The following is an 18,128-nucleotide window of genomic DNA, read 5'->3' on the forward strand; positions in this document are numbered from 1 at the left end:
ACCACTATGGTCCCTGAGCGAGGACACTGCCTGGCTCTGAGCAAATGAGCGATGTTTTATATTCCTCACTCTGGGCAGTGATCTTCTTCCAGAAGTAAAGAGTTTTAAAACAAAAGTTGAGAAAAAGAAAACCTGGGGCTTGCCAGAAACTTCTCAAGCAGCCTGGGGAAAGGGTTTTGAGAAAGGCACTACCTAGAGAAAACAGCTGGGTGGGACCACTTCTTGCATTTTCCGGGTGGATGGAGATGGCTGCAGGGGAATTCCCTCTCAGTCCCAGAGAAAACATGGCACACCGTAATCACCTTTATTGAGCCACAGCATTCAGACATCCTGGTGGCTGGTATCCATGAGGGCAGCTGGCCGGCCCCCCACCCTGAGCCCCCAGAGGCAGAGTCCCCAGCTGTTCAGCCACACACTGGAGCAGGACAGTTCGAGTTGCCTCCTTGAGAAACAGCTTCCTCTTTGGAAATGGCCTCACTCAGGCCCTGCAGATCATGGAGCAGGACAGAGAGGGATCCTGGGAAAGAAGACCCCCAGGGATAGCAGCCGGACAGACAAGGCTGTTGCAGAGAACAGGGCTGCCATCAGATGGGAGGGTTATGAGGGAGGGTGTTCTCTGGTCCAAGATGGGCATGGATGAGGGGCTGTGGGCCTCCAAAGGTCATGGAGAAAAATGCTCACCATGAAGAGCACCTGGAGGAGAGATTCCTTAAGTCCTGCGCATCCATCCATCCCTTCCTACCTAGACCATTACCTTTTATGGACTCCCTGGTGGTGGGTGCTGCCAGAGGCACAGCTGCTGAAGACCCTGGGTCCCTGGGGCTGGACTCCACAGACTTTCCCTTATCCAGGAGGGAAGGAAGAACTGCCAATAGTCGCTGCTGCTTATAACGGGAGAGGAGACCCTCCTGCTGCAAGGTGGCCTGGGAAGGAGAGGGTCAAATGCCACCTAGCCCGGGCAGAGCCACCCCTCCCCAATGAGGCCTCTACTCCCAAGGCAGCTCCAGGGCCCAGTCTCTGACCCCCTACCAGCATAAGGTTCTTGTCCCTCTCTAGCTCCTGCAGGCGCTGGGTCAGCCGCAGCCCCTCCTCCTTCCGGGCCTCATCTTGCAGGCGCCTGAGCTCCTGGTTCCGCTCCTTCTCCCAGGTGGCTTTGCGCTGCATCTGGCGCAGGGAGACCACTAGTGGAAGCCAGGGTACAGAGGGCACAGGTGTGGGGCAACCCAGAGGTAGTGAGACACGAGAACAGCTGGAATTGTGGGCAGAACACTGGGGGGCTATGTCTTCTGCATGCTGGGCACAGTGGCTGATGCTCCACAACCCCATCCCTGAACCTTCCTGGACTCATTTAGGGGGAATCTGACCATGTACTGGATATTCAATTTGGTGCAATTAATGTCTTCTTAATGTGTCCCAATGACACTGAGGTTAGGGACGCCTGGGTGGCTCAGCTGTTGAGTGCCTGCCTTTGGCTCAGGGCATGATCCTGGGGCCCCGGGATCAAGTCCCACATCGGGCTCCCTGCAGGAAGCCTGCTTCTCCCTCTGCCTGTGTCTCTGCTTCTCTATGTCCCTCATAAATAAATAAAATCTTTTAAAAAATCTTTAACAAAAAATAGATGAATAGCTGTTGCATCTAGTTAGAGGAGGTACACAAGTGGGCACTGCGTGAGTCTTGTAATTTGGCTATGTATTTGAACTTTTCCCTACTATGACATTGGGGGGAAGCCTCTGGCTGGGTCAGTCGGTAGAGTACATGATTCTTGATCTTAGGTAAGTTTGAACCCCATGCTGATTATAAAGATCACTCAAAAATAAAATCTTTAAAAAAAAAGTTGGGAGACGGACACGTGCAGCACAGAACATCATGTAAAGATGGAGACACAAAAGAATGACGTGCCAACAAACCAGGGATGCCACTGATTGCCAGCAACCATGAGAATGCAGGAGAGAATCATAAAACAGACTCTCAGAACCTCTAGTAGGCACCAACCCTGGCCAGCATCTTGACTTCAGACTTCTAGCTTCCAGTACTGTAAGAGAACAATTTTCTATTGCTTTAAGGCAAAAAAAAGAAAAAAGAAAAAAGAAAAGAAAAAGAAAAAGAAAGAAAAAGAAAAAGAAAAAAGTTGGGGGTAATGGTTGGTGTGAGGTTGGGATGGCCGTGGCCTTGTGGAGGGGGGTGGCTGGGCAGGGCTCAGGGGGCACTAGGGCTGGCCACATGCTGGTGCTCCTATGTGTGCTGGCTGAAGGAGTGTGTTCACCACCTCAGAATGTATTTGTGCCATTTCTTGGTAACTTCATTATTTGCATACTTCAAAAACAGCTTTAAGATCCTTGGACACCTGGGTGACTCAGCAGTTGGGCACCTGCCTTTGGCTCAGGACGTGATCCCCGGATCCGGAATTGAGTCCCACATCAGGCTCCCAATGGGGAGCCTGCTTCTCTCTCTGCCTGTGTCTCTGCCTGTCTCTCATGAACAAATAAATAAATCTTAAAAAAACAAAACAAAACCCCTTACCGTCCAACACTGTCTTCTCCCCGGATGACCACAGTCACCCAAGCAAATCTCACCTGCGGGATCCCTGGGTGGCGCAGCGGTTTGGCGCCTGCCTTTGGCCCAGGGCGCGATCCTGGAGACCGAGGATCAAATCCCACATCAGGCTCCTGGTGCATGGAGCCTGCTTCTCCCTCCGCCTGTGTCTCTGCCTCTCTCTCTCTCTCTATGACTATCATAAATAAATAAAAAAAAAAAAAAAAAAAAAAAAATCTCACCTGCCTTGCCATGCTCCCTCCGAGCCTCATTCAGTCTCCTCTCTGTTTCTAAGAGCTGTTCCCGCAGCCTGGTTTCCACTTCAGCCACCTTCTCTTGCAGAGCTGGGGGGGGGGAGGTTTGCAGATGGGATGTGTCAGAGGAAGCTTTGCTTCTCCGTTCCCCACAGCCCTCCGTGGTAAACGGACTCCATATCCTGCACACCTTGCCCATAGAGCTCCTGCTGCTGGGTCAGTTCCTGCCGGAGATTGGCAGCCTCCTCTGTGCTCTCCTGCTGGCCCTGGCGAGCGGCCTCCAGCTGCAGCCCCACACTAGCCAGGGACTCCTGGGTGCGCTGTAGCTCCTGCTCCAGCTGCTGGGCGACCTCACTCAGCTGCTGCCGCTCCGCCTCCCCTGGGAAGAGCTGGCACTCAAAGGTCTCTCCGTGGCCAGACCCTACTCCTCCCTCCCCAACACACCCAACTCTGGCCCCTGCTCCAGCTCTGTAACGCCAGGACCAAGCGTACCTTGCTCCCGGGCCCGGCCCACCTCCTGCTGGATGATGTGGGCACTCAGCTGCAGCTCTGCATCCAGGCGGTTCCGTTCTTCCCGCAGCTGCTCCAACTCAAGGCTCACGTGTGTGGCTGGCGGGGCTGGGGGGCAGCTGCAGCAGGGAAGGGAAACAGAGTCAGGGGCAGTGACCTAGCCTGATCCCTAAGCCCCCATCCCCTTCAGTCCTCACTGTCTGGGGTCCCAGCAGACACCACCTTAACCCCCTCCCATCCACCGCAGTGCCCCAGGCTTCACCTCTCCTGGCGCAGCTGAGCAAGGGCCAGTTTTCGAGCCATCAGGCCTGGGGGAGAAAAGGCAGAGAGCAATGGAGAGGAGCTTGAGGAGGGAAAGGGGAAGGGATGCATGGTCTGGTGACAAGAAGGCATGAGGTCGAATGTGGGAGGCGAGAGCTGGGGAAGGCAGGGGCAGGAACAGCTTGTCTGGCAGTTGCCCTACGCACCCCGAATCGTGTGGACCCTGCGGACGGCATAGCTGACTCGGCTGCTGAGGCAGGGCAGCCGGGCTGTAGCCCCTTCCACTTCAGCCATGGTGCTCTGGAGCCAGGTCTGAAAGCTGGAGAAGGCACACATCACTGACCCTTCCACCCCACTCATCCCCTGAAGGACCTGATGTGACTTGTAGGAACAACTCCTTCTACCCTATACTGCTGAATATGCAGGGAACAGGCAGGGAAAACCATAGCAGGGAAAAGAGAAGCTGAGGCCGAGGGCTGGGGCACCAACTCTGTCCCGCCAGTCGCATCTGAGCCCCTCGGCCTCGGCCAATGAGGAAAGCCTGAGCACTCACACCCTTTAGTGTCTGTTAGATAAAAATGATCCCATTGCTCCTAAGGACCACATGGCTTTGCTTGGTCCCAAAACCTATAGCAAGCTTCTCCTCTGGGTCCTATCAATCAGTATCTTTAATAAGAGCCCTGTGGTAAAAACAAGAACGAGCTTCATAGGGTCACATACCTCATCCCGACCCAGAGCCCATAACACACAGAGTTCAGTACACATCAGTACAAACAACTCTATGGGGGCTGACACCATAAGGATGGATCATCTCTAGCTCATTTGGACTTTTTTTGCCTGCAGTCCCTGGACATGTCTCCTGGTTTTGGAAACCTCCTGGCACTGTACGCCATGTGTGGGTGTATGAACTTAGGTATGTTTTCCCTAAAGAACAAGGCACATAGTTTCCAAGAAGGCATCGCCTATGTATCTTTTATCTTTCCAAGCAACCTGCAGAGTTTATTTCTCATAATCTATGTTTTGGTCACTAATATGCATTACAGATCAAAGCTACCCTCACAATTCCCTGACACTAGTGAAGGCCAGACCCATGAGCATTATGGGCTGGCCATGCCCCAAGCGGTACAGCAAAGGCTCACGAAAACTGAGCAGGGCCAAGGCAAGGGGAGAACTCTCCAGGAGAGTCCAAGTCTGTATTGACTGAAAAACACGTAGATGATAAAGGCTCATGATAAAGGTTGTATCCCTTGCAGCACAGCAGAAACCCATTATTTAAAAACTTCCAACACCTCCTGTGGCTCTTATTATAGCCATTTCCTGATGAAGTTTCCAGGCCATCTAGAGAAAAACAGACATGATTAACAATCTGCGTGTGGGTTGTTTTAAGCCTCACGAACTTTCTGGCATCAGTCATTGGCAAGGACCACTTCAGTGATGTCCTGGTGCCAAAGTAAAGCCCTGTGCACAGTGCAACCTTCCCATTCTTCTGGGAACAGGAGGCATGCACGATGAGGTGAATCTGGGTGGTTCATTATAACTAGTCTAAGTCCATGAGAAGTGGAAATTTTTCATGATTATTTTAAAGTGAAATTAGTCCTCAAGGTACAAACCCAACAGAAAGTGATGGTGGACAAGGACCTATCCAGCCTCACAATTTTCTACACCAGTAATTCTTCTGTTATCCACCCAGAACAGCCTCGTGGTAACAGTAAACATTCAGAGTGCGGATGACAAGCGGGCACCGTGCCAGGAGGCCTATGGGGGCCCACCTCAGTATTCCCAAGTCCAAAGCTGACAAGGGGCTGTCACCAGCACAAAGAAGCACGCGCTCCGCCTTAGAGGCCCTCCTACAGGTTGTAAAACAGGAGTCGAGAAGGACACACCTAGGAAGTTGGTATGAGAGGCACTGGCTCGCAAAAGATTAAGGAGGAAATTGGCATACATGTCACAGACTACCTAGTAAGCCAGGAGGTGTACAGCTTTAAAATAAATACATTAAACTTGGTGCCAACTAAACAGGGCGTGCCTATAAAATTTTAAAGAAAGATGGTGTATCCACACTCTGCATCCTCCAACAGCTCTGAAGGTGGAGAACCTCCCAGTGAGCGGCACTATAGGAGGAAGCACGGTCTCACCTCCAACCAAACATGCATGGGAGTTGTAACAAGCGACCCTCCTGTGAGTGTGGAGCAGGTCGCCCCAGGGAAAAACAAACACAGGGACTTTTACAGTAAAGGGCTGGGTACCTCTTGCCCTGCATCCTCCAATTGCCAGCTTTCCAGCCCCTCTTGCCTAAGCTCCTAAACTTCTGGCTACCCAGGAAACCAGGGAAGCAAAAATGCTATTCCGCCCACCCTCCATCCCATATACCTGCTGACAAAATTGGCCACAAGCCTCAGCTGCTCCTCGGCTGTGGCTGTGTGCTGCTGCCTCCGGCGCTGGGCCTCCTGAGCACGGCTCAGCTCTAGCTGCAGGGCCTGGGAAGGATGCAGTGAAGACAGCGGTCCCCTCCCCAGGGCTCGTGGGAGGCAGTGGTGAGAGGCACACCCGACCCCACCCAGCCTGGGCCTGGCTCAGCCACTACCTTGGCGCTCATCCGCTCCACCTCCACCTCTGCGGCTTTGTCCTGTAGGGAGCGCTGCAGGATGGCCTGCTCCTGGCTCTGGGCCACAGCTCCCTCCTGGAGCTCTGCCACCTGGGCAGGGTGGGGAGGAAGCAAGACAGGGCACAGCTAGGGCAGAAAGCTGGAGGGGGGCACTGGGAATGGAGGGGCTGGTGTCAAAGTCTCTGAAAAAACATCATGCTTGGGTTCCTGAAATGGAGTCTGAGTCCAGGTTTCCTTCCAGAAGCACGTTCCACGTGCCCACACCTTCAGGAACCACACTGTGACATACCAACAAGGATGCATCACCTCAGCCCATGCCACCCATGCTTGGACTTTGTCACCTCCTTAGAAAAGCCATTCCTGACCATCCTGCCTAAAGCACGCCCACCCTGGGGTCTCTTTCTGTCACGCTTTTGCACTTTTCTTTAGTGCACACGATAATCACTTGACATCATCTGTCTGCTGGCCTGCTGTGTCTCTGCTGCCCAACATAAGCTACGTGCCAGCACTACTTGTGTTTGTTCAGGACTATGTTCCTGGTACACAGAGTAACTCTTCAAGAGATCTTTGGTGGGTAAATACCATCCCTTGTGTAAGGAGCCAGGAGTGGGGGGGGAGGGGGACGAACAGGGAGAGAGAGTCAAGTGAGAGGGTGTGTCAAGTGACCTGTCCCTTCAGCTGCGCCACACATCCTCTGTGCTCCAGCTCTTGGGCCTTCAGCTGCACCATGAGGGCAAACACCTTCTCCCGCCAGCGCTTCAGCAGGGCCTGGCACTTCCTGCTGAACTCGGGCTCCAGGGAGTCTGCAGGCTGGACCTGCGTTGGAGGAAGGGCCAGAAGTGCACCCAGGCTTTGTTTTTTTTTTTTTTTTTTTTCTTTGTCCCACCCAAGCCACAAGAGCCACAGCAAGAAGAGGGCTTCACTGAAGAGAAGGTCCCAGAAGGTTCTGGCAGCACAGCAACTCTTCCCACCCTCGGGGAATCGCTGGAGGCAAGGGGCCTACCTTCCTGGTCAGCTCCTCCTCCTGCATGGCCAGAATGTGCATGAGGCTCTGCACACGCACCTGCAGCAGCTCCGCCGTGGTGTGCAGGCCATCCCGGTCCTCCCGCAAGTGCTGCAGGAGGAAGCGCAAAGGAGGGAGCAGCTGCTCTGCACGCCCTCAAGCAGCAGCCTGATGCCACCCCTTGTCAGCACTGCTTTCAGGGGCCACCCATCTCCCAGGATCTGATCCCTGAGCCTTCTCACCCCACCTCCAGCCCACACAGAGGCGCACTCTCTCACTTGCACTGTTTCTAGAAGCTCCTGTCGCTCCGATTCCCAGGTCTGGCTGTGGACCTCAGGAGGGACTTGCTCCCCCACATATCTCCTTAAATTCTCAACCAAGGTCACCTGTGCCTCTAAGTCTTCTTCGGTCTTGCTGGGGTTGGGATGGGAACCGGGCAGCCATCAGTGAAGCACCCTGGAGACTCGCCACATCCACCCACCTGCCGGATCCCATTTGGTGCCCACCCCCACTTTACCTCAGCTGCTTCTGTAGCAACTCGGCCTCCCTCTGGGCCACAGCCAGCTCCTTGGCTTCCCCTGCCCTCCTAGTTTCCAGACTATTCAGAGATTTCTCCAAGCCCTCAGCTTTGCTGGTCAAACTGGAAAGAGCCTCCTGGTGTGCCTGTGTCAAGGACAAGAGCTGTGGAGAGAAGAGAGGGCACAGAGGGGCCAGCTCATTCCCACTTCTGGACTTTCTGAATCCATTCCCGCTCAGACCCTGTCCTTGCAATCCCACCTTCCGTAACCTTAAAAAACAACGTGGCAAAAATGGAGACAGCCCCTGGTGCCCCACTGTCCTCCGTCCACCTGCCATTCTGTCAGCGGTCCCTGCCAGGTCTCTCTCCACTAAATGTATCTTCACTTCTGTCTCCAACCTTAGCAAGCCACCCTCCTCTCTGGCCTGCACAATACCAACAAACTCCTGACCAGTCTTCAGAAACCTTCTGGGGCAGGGGCCGCATGCGTGGCTCAGTTGGTTAAGCGTCAGACTTTGACTTGGGTCATGATATTTGGGCTAGAGACAGGCCCTGTGCTCAGTGGGGAGTCTACTTGTCCCGTTCTGTATTCTCCTCCCCCCATTCATTCTCTATCAAATAGATGAAAAAAAATTTTTTTAAGATTATTTATTCACAAGACACACAGAGAGAGGCAGAGACACAGACAGTGTCTATTTAAAAATTTTTCATCAGGGCACCTGATGGTGGTTGAGCAGCTGCCTTTGGCTCAGTCCCGGGATCAAGTCCCACATCAGGCTCCCTTGCATGGAGCCTGCTTCTCCCTCTGCCTGTGTCTGCCTCTCTGTGTCTCTCATGAATAAATAAAATCTTAAAATAACAAAAACAGAGCTCACTGCTCTCAAGGTAAAGTACAAAGTTCTGAACAGGCCCCAAGGACTCCCCGTGCGCACACCATCCAGGGCACCCCCCTCTTCTACACTCATACCCCTTGCCCCTCTGGCCTCCTTATGCCCCACAGGCTGCCAAGTGTTGCCAGCTCACCAGCCAACTCCTATTCAGCTCAAATGACAACTTATCAAGATGCATCTTTCATAAATCTAAAGGCCATTTGTTTTTTTTTTGTTTTTTTTTTAACTACCTCCTGTGTCCATTTTCTGGCTAGATTGCTACCTTTCCCTTATCAACTTCTAGGCACAGAGTATGTTAGGGATATTAGCCTTTTTCACGATATGAACTGTAAATATTTTTTATCATCTGTTAATTTTACTTTGTCATTTCTAATTTTAAAATTATAAAGCCAATGTATCCATCTTTCCTTTAATGACTGGATTTTAACTCATAAGTAGAAAAGCCTTCACCAATCTGTTATAAAGGAATTCACCAGGGGTACCAGATTGCCAGACTGGCTCAGTCAGTAGATAGAGCATGCAACTCCTGATCTCAGGGTCATTTTGGGTGTAGAGATTACTTAAAAAAAAAATTTAAAAAAAAGGAATTCACCCATGTTTTCTTCCAGTATCTTTATGGTTTCACTTCTTAACATGTCAACTGATTAGGATGGTCTCCCCTAACGCCCTTGTCCACATTAGGGCTTCCTGTCCTTCTCCTTCCTGGCATTTCTCCCAATTGCAATTAATTAATTAGGATTACATAAGGTGTTGAATGTGCAAGTCCCCCAGTCGGCTGTCAGCTCCACCCACAAGGACTCAGGCTGATTTGCCCACCCCAGAGTCCCCACACAGATCTCAGATGGCAAAAGGTAGCACTGAGAAATGCTTGCTGAATGAGTCCTCTCCTTTCCCCAGTCCACCTCAGGAGACCTCTCCCACCCTCCTCACCACCCCTACAATGCTCCCACATGAAGTGGGTATCCTGAGTGAAGCAGGAACACAAAGTACTTCCTACTGAACAAAGACCAAAACACCCAAAATCGTCTTTCACCTTCCCCAGTCATCTTATTACTCCACTGGTCATAGGGACTTTTCTGTGAAACTTGCTCTTTGCTAGGAAACTTCTGGCCAGTTCCTCCAGCAGAAACTGAACCCTTCTCACCCCCATATTCACCTGCTCCTGGTGCAGCCTCTTAATCTCCTCCAGTTCCCGCTGGCTCCCTTCTTCCAGGTTCTTTCGGACAACCTCAGCCCCAGCCAAGGCAGCACGCAGGCCCTCAGCCTCAGCCCGACCGGCCTTCTCTGCCCGTGCCAGAGCCTCTAGCTCCATGGCCTGGGCCTCCAGCTTCATCTTCTGCTGCAATGAGGTCTCCCGCAGGACTCGGACCTCCTCCTCAAGCCGCCGCAGCTCTTGCAGCTGCCGAGAGATCAGCTCAGCCTGCTGGCTCAGGGCCTGTGACCCCTCTATCTCCACAGACCTTCAAAGAGGTTAGCACAGGTGAGACCTGTCTGGTGCTGGGAGGGTGGTGGAAGTCACAAACAGAGAGAGGAGGAGGATCCTTCTGCTACTGTATGAGGAGATGGGGGGAGGGAGGATGAAGGTGGGCCAGGGGAGTCTCTGCATTTGCATCATCACTGTCATTTATCATGGCCGTCCTAAGCATATTAGGCTCACTAGTGGCACTCACAGGACCTAAAGGCTACTTGAGTTCATGGAACATGATCTCTTTTGAGCTACATACAGGCAGATGCATCAAACACGCACATCATTAGGCCCCACATTCTGAAATAGAGATTGGAAGACACCTAGAGACTTCTGAATTCTGATTTAAGGGTAAGGAAAAGTTGGAGGAAGTTTCAGAGAAAGACAGGTCATCATGGCTTCTAGTATCAATACAGTGAGACCAGGCACTAATTAAAAGCATTTATTGAGTGTTAGATATCCTGTATCCATCCTGTATCCAGGAGTCAACAGCACATCAACAGCACATTAATAAGTTACATAGACCACTGGTGTCTTGTAAAGTTTAAACCAGCTTATGATAACATGGATCTTGACACACCTCCTCCACTGAGGCCCAGAACCACAGGATTTTTCTTTTAAAATGGTGGGGATCTAAGCCTATATATATATATATATTTTTTTAAGATTTTATTTATTCACGAGAGACACGGAGAGACAGATGTAGAGACACAGGCAGAAGAAGCAGGCTCCATGCAGGGAGCCTGATGTGGGACTCGATCCTGGGACTCCAGGATCATGCCCTGAGCCAAAGGCAGACACTTAACCACTGAGCCACCCAGGCGTCCCTACAGCCTAGAGATATTAACTGGCCAAAGGACCCTAGTTGGTAGCCAAACTAGCATCAGAGTCTCTGTCTCCTGACACCCACTCTGGGGCTCCCCTTTTCATCATCATGCTCCTTTCTCTTAGACGGGGTCCAAGGCAGACCCATCTGCAGCCCCACTCTAGAGCAAAATGGCAGAATGACATTCCAGTACATTTGAGAAGAGACACATGACGAAACATCAAGAGTAAGAATCACAATTTTTATAGAAAAAACATTGGCAAATAGCACGGTCAGCTCTAAAGGCAAGTCCTCCATCAGAATCCACGCTACCATAGTACAGCCTATACTCCTGGTTTGTACTTCTTTCTCTCACCCTATATGTTGCTCATTGCTATCAGCTGCTGGTCAATCTACCTCTTCCCTTAGGGCTTTTAAATCATTGCTATCAGGATCTCATTCATTTTCATTATCCCCATCTGTAGCATCGAGCATTGCCTTATCCTTTATCCTATTATAAGCTCCAGGAGTTGCTTATGCAAAAATGCACAAATTAGGGAACTAAGGGCTGAAACAGGGTAAGGAATCTATTTCAGTGAAAAAGGGTCACTGGCAAGCAAGCCCAAGAAAAGAGCAACAGTGAATCCCTACCTGCCTCTCCGCCCTGGCTCCTGCCCATTGCCAGAAACATCCTGTTCCCACGTGATCACTTGAGGTCTCTGGTTGTCTGGCCGCCTCTCTGAGACATCTTGATGGGCTGAGGTTTGGACCGGGGGAATGTCTGAAACCCAGGTGGGAGCCATTCTTGGTACAGTTGGAAGGGGATGAGCTTGGAAGTGGGATGGGGGAATCAACCCAGTGGAACCTGAGGAATCACAAGGACACAGATGGTCAGTTTTCTAAGGAAAGGCAATCACCAGTCCCCTTGCCTGGGCCCACTGACCTGAAGGTTGAAACATCTCCACATTATCTGAAGTCTCTAGATTCTGTGTCCAGCCATCTATGTTTCCCTGGACAATAGGAAAAACAAGGACACCCCAGTTCAATTAACAATGTCATAATCCTTTAGTAACTTCTCCAGAGAAGGAGGAAATACCCGAAGATCACTTGCTTGACCCAACCTCGTTCCTGATAGAACTATGGCAATATCCATGAGATGGAGATAATTAAGGCAGGCTGAGAGGAAGCTCTTAGACTTTACTCCTACTTTTAGAATTCCGGGAAGCCTTTACCCTCTTCTTTAAGTTTCTACAGCCTCTGCCTTTCCTTGTCGGAGGTGAGAAAGGAGGTACGCAGTGCAGGGGCTGTGAGCCCAATCTCCAGAGTTTTCTCCATGGCTCAGCAAGGCCTTCTGGAAGCCCATCCAGACACCACCAAGCCATGACTCCTGGGTCCTTCCCTATTAAAGCACTGGCCCAAGGCCTGGGCCCAGATGAATGTGGCCACATGTAGGGCAGGACACCTCCCCAGGTCCCCTGGGAACAGGCAGCCTAGACCCCTTGGCAGAAAAAACAATTTCCTGACATCTCATCCAGAGCCCTCCGGCCGCCGTCCTCAGTTTCTCTCTTCGATGCCCTCAGCTGCCATTCCTGCCGCCCACCGTCCTCTCTCCAGGGTCCAGAACACAAGAGAGGTCTTTTCAAGGTCTCCCTACCCTCCCACCAGAACGCACCTAGTCTCCCCTGCCTGGGATTCCTATCACCCTCCCTACAGCCTCATCTGCTTCCTCCTGAATTACTCTAGTCCCTCACTGCCGTACCCCCCTCCCAGCTGCACGCCTGCAGGCTCCCAGCTCTCTTTCCACTCCGCGTCTCCCCCGATACCCGAGCCTTCCCCCTGCTGGACCCGGGGCTCTAAGGCCGTTGGGACCACTTGATCTGCTCCTTCCCCTGGTCCCTGTGCCCCTCTTCCCCTATGGACCCCTGAACCCACCCCCGCACCCCCTGTCGGCCCCTTCCCGCCCCCCAACCGACTCCTCCCGAATGCCCCTTACCGAGCGCGAGGCCCTCCGCCCTCCGCCTCCAGCCACCACCCCCGGCCCTCGCCCCGGGCGCGGCCACCGCGCCTGCGCAGAGCGGGCGGCTCGGCGGGCCGCGGGGGAGGGGGAGGGGGAGGGGGAGGGGGGAGGGGGAGGGGAGGGGGGAGGGGGAGGGCACGCAGGCGCAGTGGGCCTGAAGCCAGGCCCGAGGGCGTGGGGGACGTCTCCGCGCGCCGGCGGCCCCTCCCAACGCCGGGACCCGGGAAAACACGAGAACTAATCAGGAGAGGCGGAAGGCGGGAAATCGGAGCTCTCCGGAGCGCCGGCCAGTGGAGCGGCGGGGGACAGCGGAACCGGCCAACCAGGAGGGCCGGGGGCGGGCTCGTCGCTCCGAGCTCGGGCCCGGGAACTCGGGAGGCGGGTCAGATGCGGCCCGCGCCCGGAGGCCACGCCCCCGCGCCCCGGCCTCCCCGCTGTCAACGGCGGTCGCGCGAGCTCGGCTCGAGCCGGAGGGGTCCCCGCCGCCGCACACGCGGGCACTGCCTGCGGGGGACAGCACGTGGAGCCTGCACGCGGTAGGTGGGGCGCCGGGCAGGGCAGGGGAGGGAAGCCCGCGTTGGCCCCCCTGACCCCGGGAGCCCCTTCCCCTCTGCGCCGCGCCCGGAGAAGCCGTGAGCCAGGGCTTAGCTTCGCTTTGCTGGAGAACCCAGGGACCGTTTTCACTGTCTGTTGGGGGACAGTGGATTCGCCTCCCGCTGGGGTTAAAGGGAACTGGTTGAGAGGGATTGGCCTGAAGGGCGAGGCGGCGCGGGCGAGCAGGATAAGCAAGTCTGATAGGAAGCTGCTTTTCTACGAATTACAGAGGTGACAGGGTAGTATGGTACAGAGCAGGAATCCCATACACCCATCTACAGACTGCATTTCCCTGGGAGGCGCCTAATGTGTTGTTGCCTTGCACAGATTGAGTCTCCTGAATACCTGGGGCAGCCTGAGGATCCGGCTCAACCAAAGTGCCACAGGACGTGTTCCTCTTTGCGCTGCACTGGGACCTTCCCTGAATTCTTCGGTTGCAAAGCTGCTTGACAGTTTTGTTTGTATCCCGTGTCTAGGCGCCCTGCACTCTGAATTTGCACTACTCAGGCCTGGGTTCTCCTCTGAGTTTTACCACTGATCCCTGGTACAAATTCAAGCCTGTGCTCAAAGCTGAAAAAAAGCACAAAGCACAGCTCAAATTTGCATCAGACAGAAAGTGAACTTAGGCCAGCGTGCATGGCTCAGGTGTGGGAGAGGTGATAGACCTCTGAAGTGGAAGAGGTGGTGCAGAGAGGGCACCACCCATGCTGCCCTGCTTCCAGCTCCTGCGCATAGGAGGAGGCAGGGGTGGTGATCTCTACACCTTCCACCCCCCTAACGGGGCTGGCTGCACTTATCGCTTGGGCTGTAGGGCCGACCTGTGTGATGTGGCCCTGCAGCCCCAGAGGGAGCCTGGCCTCATCTCTGGAGTCCATGCGGAGCTGCACGCTGAGCGCCGGGGTGATGACTGGAGGGTCAGCCTGGAGGACCATAGCAGCCAAGGTGAGCAGCCTTGTACCTGGGTAATTGCGGTTCTGGGCTGGAATGATCAAGGGGCTTCACAGGGACCCTGCCTGCCTCCCAAATGCCCTATCAGGTTGGATGGACAGTTGTCTTGACCTGCATCTTCCCACTCAAGGTGTGCAGTGTCAGAAGCTCTCCGTGGGACTGTCTCCCAATGGTCGCTGCCTAGCTGGAAGCATCTAAACAGGGGCTGGGAGGTAGATGCAGGGCCTGCCATCATCAGGGAAGTATCATAGTAGGGATGATCTGGGGCCTTGGGAGCCAAATTCAGATGACTGTTTCCAAATTTGTTGAGGCACCTTGTTTTTGTCTGAAGGCGGTTATATGTTGGACTATGTTTTAATGATCAGGGCATAGGTCTTGCTCCTTGACTGGCAGGCATTTGTAGTCAACCTCAGAAGGCCTGGGCTTTGCTGCTGTCCCTTCACGTCTCTGGGTCTCGAGTTCCTCATAGGTATAATGTAAGGCTTTGTAAGGTCGGTTTCAGATGTGTTGTGGAGATTAGGTTAACTATTGGAGCCAACAATCATTTAGTGCTTACTGTGGGCACCAGGTACTGTTCTAAGCACATCGAATGTCGGTGAACACTAATATAGTCCCCATTTTACAGACAACAAACATTAAGCATAGCTTAATTTTCAGGTGACATAGCTGGTAAGACAGAGCCAAGATCTCAACCCAGACAGTCCATGGTATGCCATTAACTGTTTTTGTGTTAGAGCTGGGTGAGAAATAGGTCTGAGGATGGCACCTCAGCAGAGTGAGGGAAGGAGTCCATTCCTTCCATATGCCTTGCGGGACGGCATAAAAAATAAACTTGTTCTCAACTCACTAGGAGGTTAATATCTGGTGTCACCTGTTGAGGGACTTCAGGTGTTGAGAAGTTGATGACAAGTGTCATGTTCTCCTCCCTCATGTTCCCCAGAAAAGCAAAGGAGGCCAGATTTCTCCTCTCCTGACTCTGGTCATTTCTGTTTTTGTCATTCTCTGTATCTGTCTGGTGCCCTGCCATCAATAGGGACTCTGGTCAATAATGTCCGACTCCCAAGGGGTCACAGGCTGGAGTTGAGTGATGGAGACCTTGTGACTTTTGGCCCTGAAGGGCCCCCAGGAACCAGCCCTTCAGAGTTCTACTTCATGTTTCAGCAAGTCCGAGTCAAACCTCAAGATTTTGCGGCCATTACCATCCCGAGGTCTAGTGAAGAGGGAACTGGGATTGGCTTCCAGCCTATGCTGCCCCCCCAAGGGGCCCCAAAGCGCCCCCTCAGCACCCTTTCCCCTTCCCCGAAAGCCACGTTGATCCTCAATTCCATCGGTAGTCTCAGCAAGCTCAGACCCCTTCCCCTCACCTTTTCCCGGAGTGGGGGTGGGCCACAGAACCTGCCTGTTCCCACTCCTCCTAGGGAGGTGGGGAGTACCCCTTCTGACCCACCCCCAAGAAATCGGAGGAAATCAGCTCACCGAGTGTTGGCAGAGCTGGATGATGAGGGAGAGATTCCCGAGGCCCCCCCAGTCTTTATGGAGCCCAGAAAGAAACTCCGTGTAGAGACAACCCCACAGACACCTGCTGGGTAAGTGGAGAGAACTTTCTCAATTTTAATTCCTTTTTTATTCTTTTTTAGTGCCCTGGGCTGGGAGGTGGCCCTCTGCTCTGGGGATAGGAATGGGGATGGGAATAGGAGGTGGACAGAAGTGGAACAGATGTTGGATTGGCAAGACCTGGGTTAGCTCTACTGTTGAGGTCCACCATTGGTCCAGTGAGTCTATCTAGGTTCCTTCTAGGATTACCCAGGGGAAAGTTCTAGGCTTCTACAGGTTTCTAGTGACCCTGATTTTTGTGTCACTTTCTTCAGCAATCGACGTGGATGCCCTTGGAAGCACCCAGTGAGCACTCCCAGGGCTCCACCTGCAGCTGGGGGCGGGGAGCCCTGTGCAGCCACTTGTTGCTACCTACCCCAAGAAGAAACAGTTGCCTGGGTTCAGTGCGATGGTTGTAATGTCTGGTTCCATGTGGCCTGTGTTGGCTTCAGCATCCAGGCTGCCAGGGAGGCTGACTTCCGGTGCCCAGGGTGTCATGTAGGCATCCAGACTTAAGGCCCACCACCAGGGTACCAGAGGACAGGGAGCCAGCACCTCCAGGCCAGGGGTAGACAGTGGAGCACCGATGGATCCTAAGAAATGCTCCCATCTTCCCTTGCCTCCCTGGGAGGGAATGACTACAGGTGATCATGCCCATTGCTACGGACACTGATTCAAGGCCGGAAGCAGGCCCTCGTGGCCACAGTGACAGAAGAGATGGTTTCCTGCCAAAGATAATTGTTGCCTCCGGAAGTTGCAAGCTGGAAATTCCATTACAAGCTGTAGGTAGGTCCTTGTCGTCGGAGGCACTAGAGTGTCTGGTCAGAGCACCCGTCAATTGCAGAGGCCATGCCTGGGCAGACTTGGAACAAACAAGCGCTTAATGTTCTTGGATGGCATCACTAAGGCATACTGGGAAAACCCAAGACATGACCTCAAAGCTTTTACATTGTGGGTAAACCACTGACACAGACCATGATCTTGAATTGGCTTTTCAGAGCTTTGCTTCTATTTCCAAATAAATAAGCAGCTTCATTCAATCCTAGACATTTATTCTTTTTCCAGGTCTGACACTCCTGGCTTTCCAGTTCTTGAAAGAATGGTATGGTCTGGAAAACTAACGGACTCTTAGGGGAAGAGATGAGCAAAGCACAGAGAAATGTGAACCTGCTCACTTGAAATAGAATGGGCTGGAGGTGGGAGAATGGAGAAGAGGTACCTAAGGTTCCTATTTTATTTCATTTCTTTAAGATTTTTATTCATGAGAGACACAGAGAGAAAGAGAGGCAGAGATACAGGTGGAATGGGCTGGAGGTGGGAGACTGGAGAAGAGGTACCTAAGATTCCTATTTTAAAGGAAAAACAGGGCAGCCCTGGTGGCTCAGCAGGTTTATTAGCACTGCCTCCAGCCCAGGGCGTGATCCCAGAGATCCGGGATCGAGTCCCACATCAGACTCCCTGCATGGAGCCTGCTTCTCCCTCTGCCTGTGTTTTTGCCTCTCTCTCTCTCTAATAAGAAAAAGAAAAACAGATCCACTGTCTTAAAGTAGATGAAATTTGGTCGAGTTCTTGAGGACGGTGGAACCTTTACAAATTTCACCAGTACTATTACAGAAGAGAGAAAACCTGGTACACCAGGTGGAGCAGATACTGACTTTATTCAGCATGAATGAGCCTAACCCATGTACAGTTAGCCAAGCCAACATACTGTCAATGGTGTAGCTCTTACTAGGAAAGCTTTATGTTGACCTATTGGCAATCTTTGTCCATTTCCTTCTATCTCTACTTAAACCAGCCCAAGGTTTGGTTGGTTTTTTCCCACATCAAGAAAACAGCTCCAGGCAAGAGCCCCAATTAAGTAATGGCAGAGCCAGGACAAAAACATGGGGGTTTGGGGAGTTGCTCATGGACAGACTAGGCCAAAACCTCAAGTGGAAACCAAATGGACTTTGGTATCAACAAAGCATACAACAAAACAAAGATGGAGTTTCTAGTTGGGGCAATAGCAGGAAAAAAAGTATCTAAAGATCATTCCTTAGTATAAAAACACTAAGAACACTTCCAGAGTAGAGAGAGGAAAGCAAAAAGCCAGGTCCTAATAGGCAATGAGCTATAAAAATAAGGCATGCCAGGG

The 18,128-nt window shown here is 52.6% G+C and overlaps 2 protein-coding genes across 18 annotated transcripts; one reads left to right on the plus strand and one right to left on the minus strand.

Annotated features, from left to right (window-relative positions):
• Nucleotides 1-290: 290 nt before the first annotated feature.
• On the minus strand, nt 291-12,948 carry CCHCR1 (coiled-coil alpha-helical rod protein 1). Of its 16 annotated transcripts, none has more exons than XR_011995379.1 (20): nt 12,836-12,948; nt 11,786-11,852; nt 11,494-11,707; nt 9,729-10,032; nt 7,683-7,846; nt 7,444-7,579; nt 7,166-7,276; nt 6,829-6,978; nt 6,142-6,252; nt 5,928-6,034; nt 3,764-3,876; nt 3,559-3,604; nt 3,279-3,415; nt 2,977-3,165; nt 2,775-2,876; nt 2,574-2,632; nt 1,993-2,032; nt 1,030-1,181; nt 755-923; nt 291-517 (listed from the first exon to the last, which is right to left on the minus strand). XR_011995379.1 is itself a non-coding variant. In XM_072727421.1 (19 exons), exons 2-19 carry the CDS (start codon nt 11,799-11,801, stop codon nt 405-407), a joined length of 2,376 nt encoding a protein of 791 aa, XP_072583522.1. In that variant the 5' UTR covers nt 11,802-11,852; nt 12,836-12,948; the 3' UTR covers nt 291-404. The 16 variants fall into 16 exon arrangements, 6 of the variants coding, with proteins under 6 accessions (XP_072583522.1, XP_072583526.1, XP_072583514.1 ...); XR_011995370.1 differs by lacking the exon at nt 12,836-12,948 and adding an exon at nt 12,075-12,401; XR_011995372.1 differs by lacking the exon at nt 2,574-2,632 and having other exon boundaries at nt 1,030-1,164.
• Nucleotides 12,949-12,979: 31 nt separating this feature from the next.
• TCF19 (transcription factor 19) lies at nt 12,980-17,034 on the plus strand. Of its 2 annotated transcripts, XM_072727431.1 has the most exons (5): nt 13,269-13,395; nt 13,781-14,395; nt 15,435-15,609; nt 15,820-15,987; nt 16,270-17,034. In XM_072727431.1, the coding sequence occupies exons 2-5, from the start codon at nt 14,158-14,160 to the stop codon at nt 16,508-16,510; spliced, it is 822 nt and encodes a 273-aa protein (XP_072583532.1). In that variant the 5' UTR covers nt 13,269-13,395; nt 13,781-14,157; the 3' UTR covers nt 16,511-17,034. The 2 variants fall into 2 exon arrangements, with proteins under 2 accessions (XP_025846180.2, XP_072583532.1); XM_025990395.2 differs by having other exon boundaries at nt 12,980-13,395; nt 15,435-15,987.
• Nucleotides 17,035-18,128: the final 1,094 nt, after the last annotated feature.

The sequence above is a fragment of the Vulpes vulpes genome, chromosome 1 (genome assembly GCF_048418805.1).
Source record: "Vulpes vulpes isolate BD-2025 chromosome 1, VulVul3, whole genome shotgun sequence".
Lineage (NCBI taxonomy): Eukaryota > Metazoa > Chordata > Mammalia > Carnivora > Canidae > Vulpes > Vulpes vulpes.

Coding starts and splice junctions, on each gene's coding strand:
- CCHCR1 (XM_072727413.1), bottom strand. CDS start 12,290: ATGTGGCCACATTCATCTGGGCCCAGGCCTTGGGCCAGTGCTTTAATA. Junction 6,979..7,165: donor AGGAGGAGCTGACCAGGAAG/GTAGGCCCCTTG, acceptor CCTCCAACGCAG/GTCCAGCCTGCAGACTCCCT. Junction 1,165..2,573: donor GCCACCCAGGGATCCCGCAG/GTGAGATTTGCT, acceptor TCCCTGCGCCAG/ATGCAGCGCAAAGCCACCTG.
- TCF19 (XM_025990395.2), top strand. CDS start 14,158: ATGCTGCCCTGCTTCCAGCTCCTGCGCATAGGAGGAGGCAGGGGTGGT. Junction 14,396..15,434: donor GGAGGACCATAGCAGCCAAG/GTGAGCAGCCTT, acceptor TGCCATCAATAG/GGACTCTGGTCAATAATGTC. Junction 15,988..16,269: donor ACCCCACAGACACCTGCTGG/GTAAGTGGAGAG, acceptor CACTTTCTTCAG/CAATCGACGTGGATGCCCTT.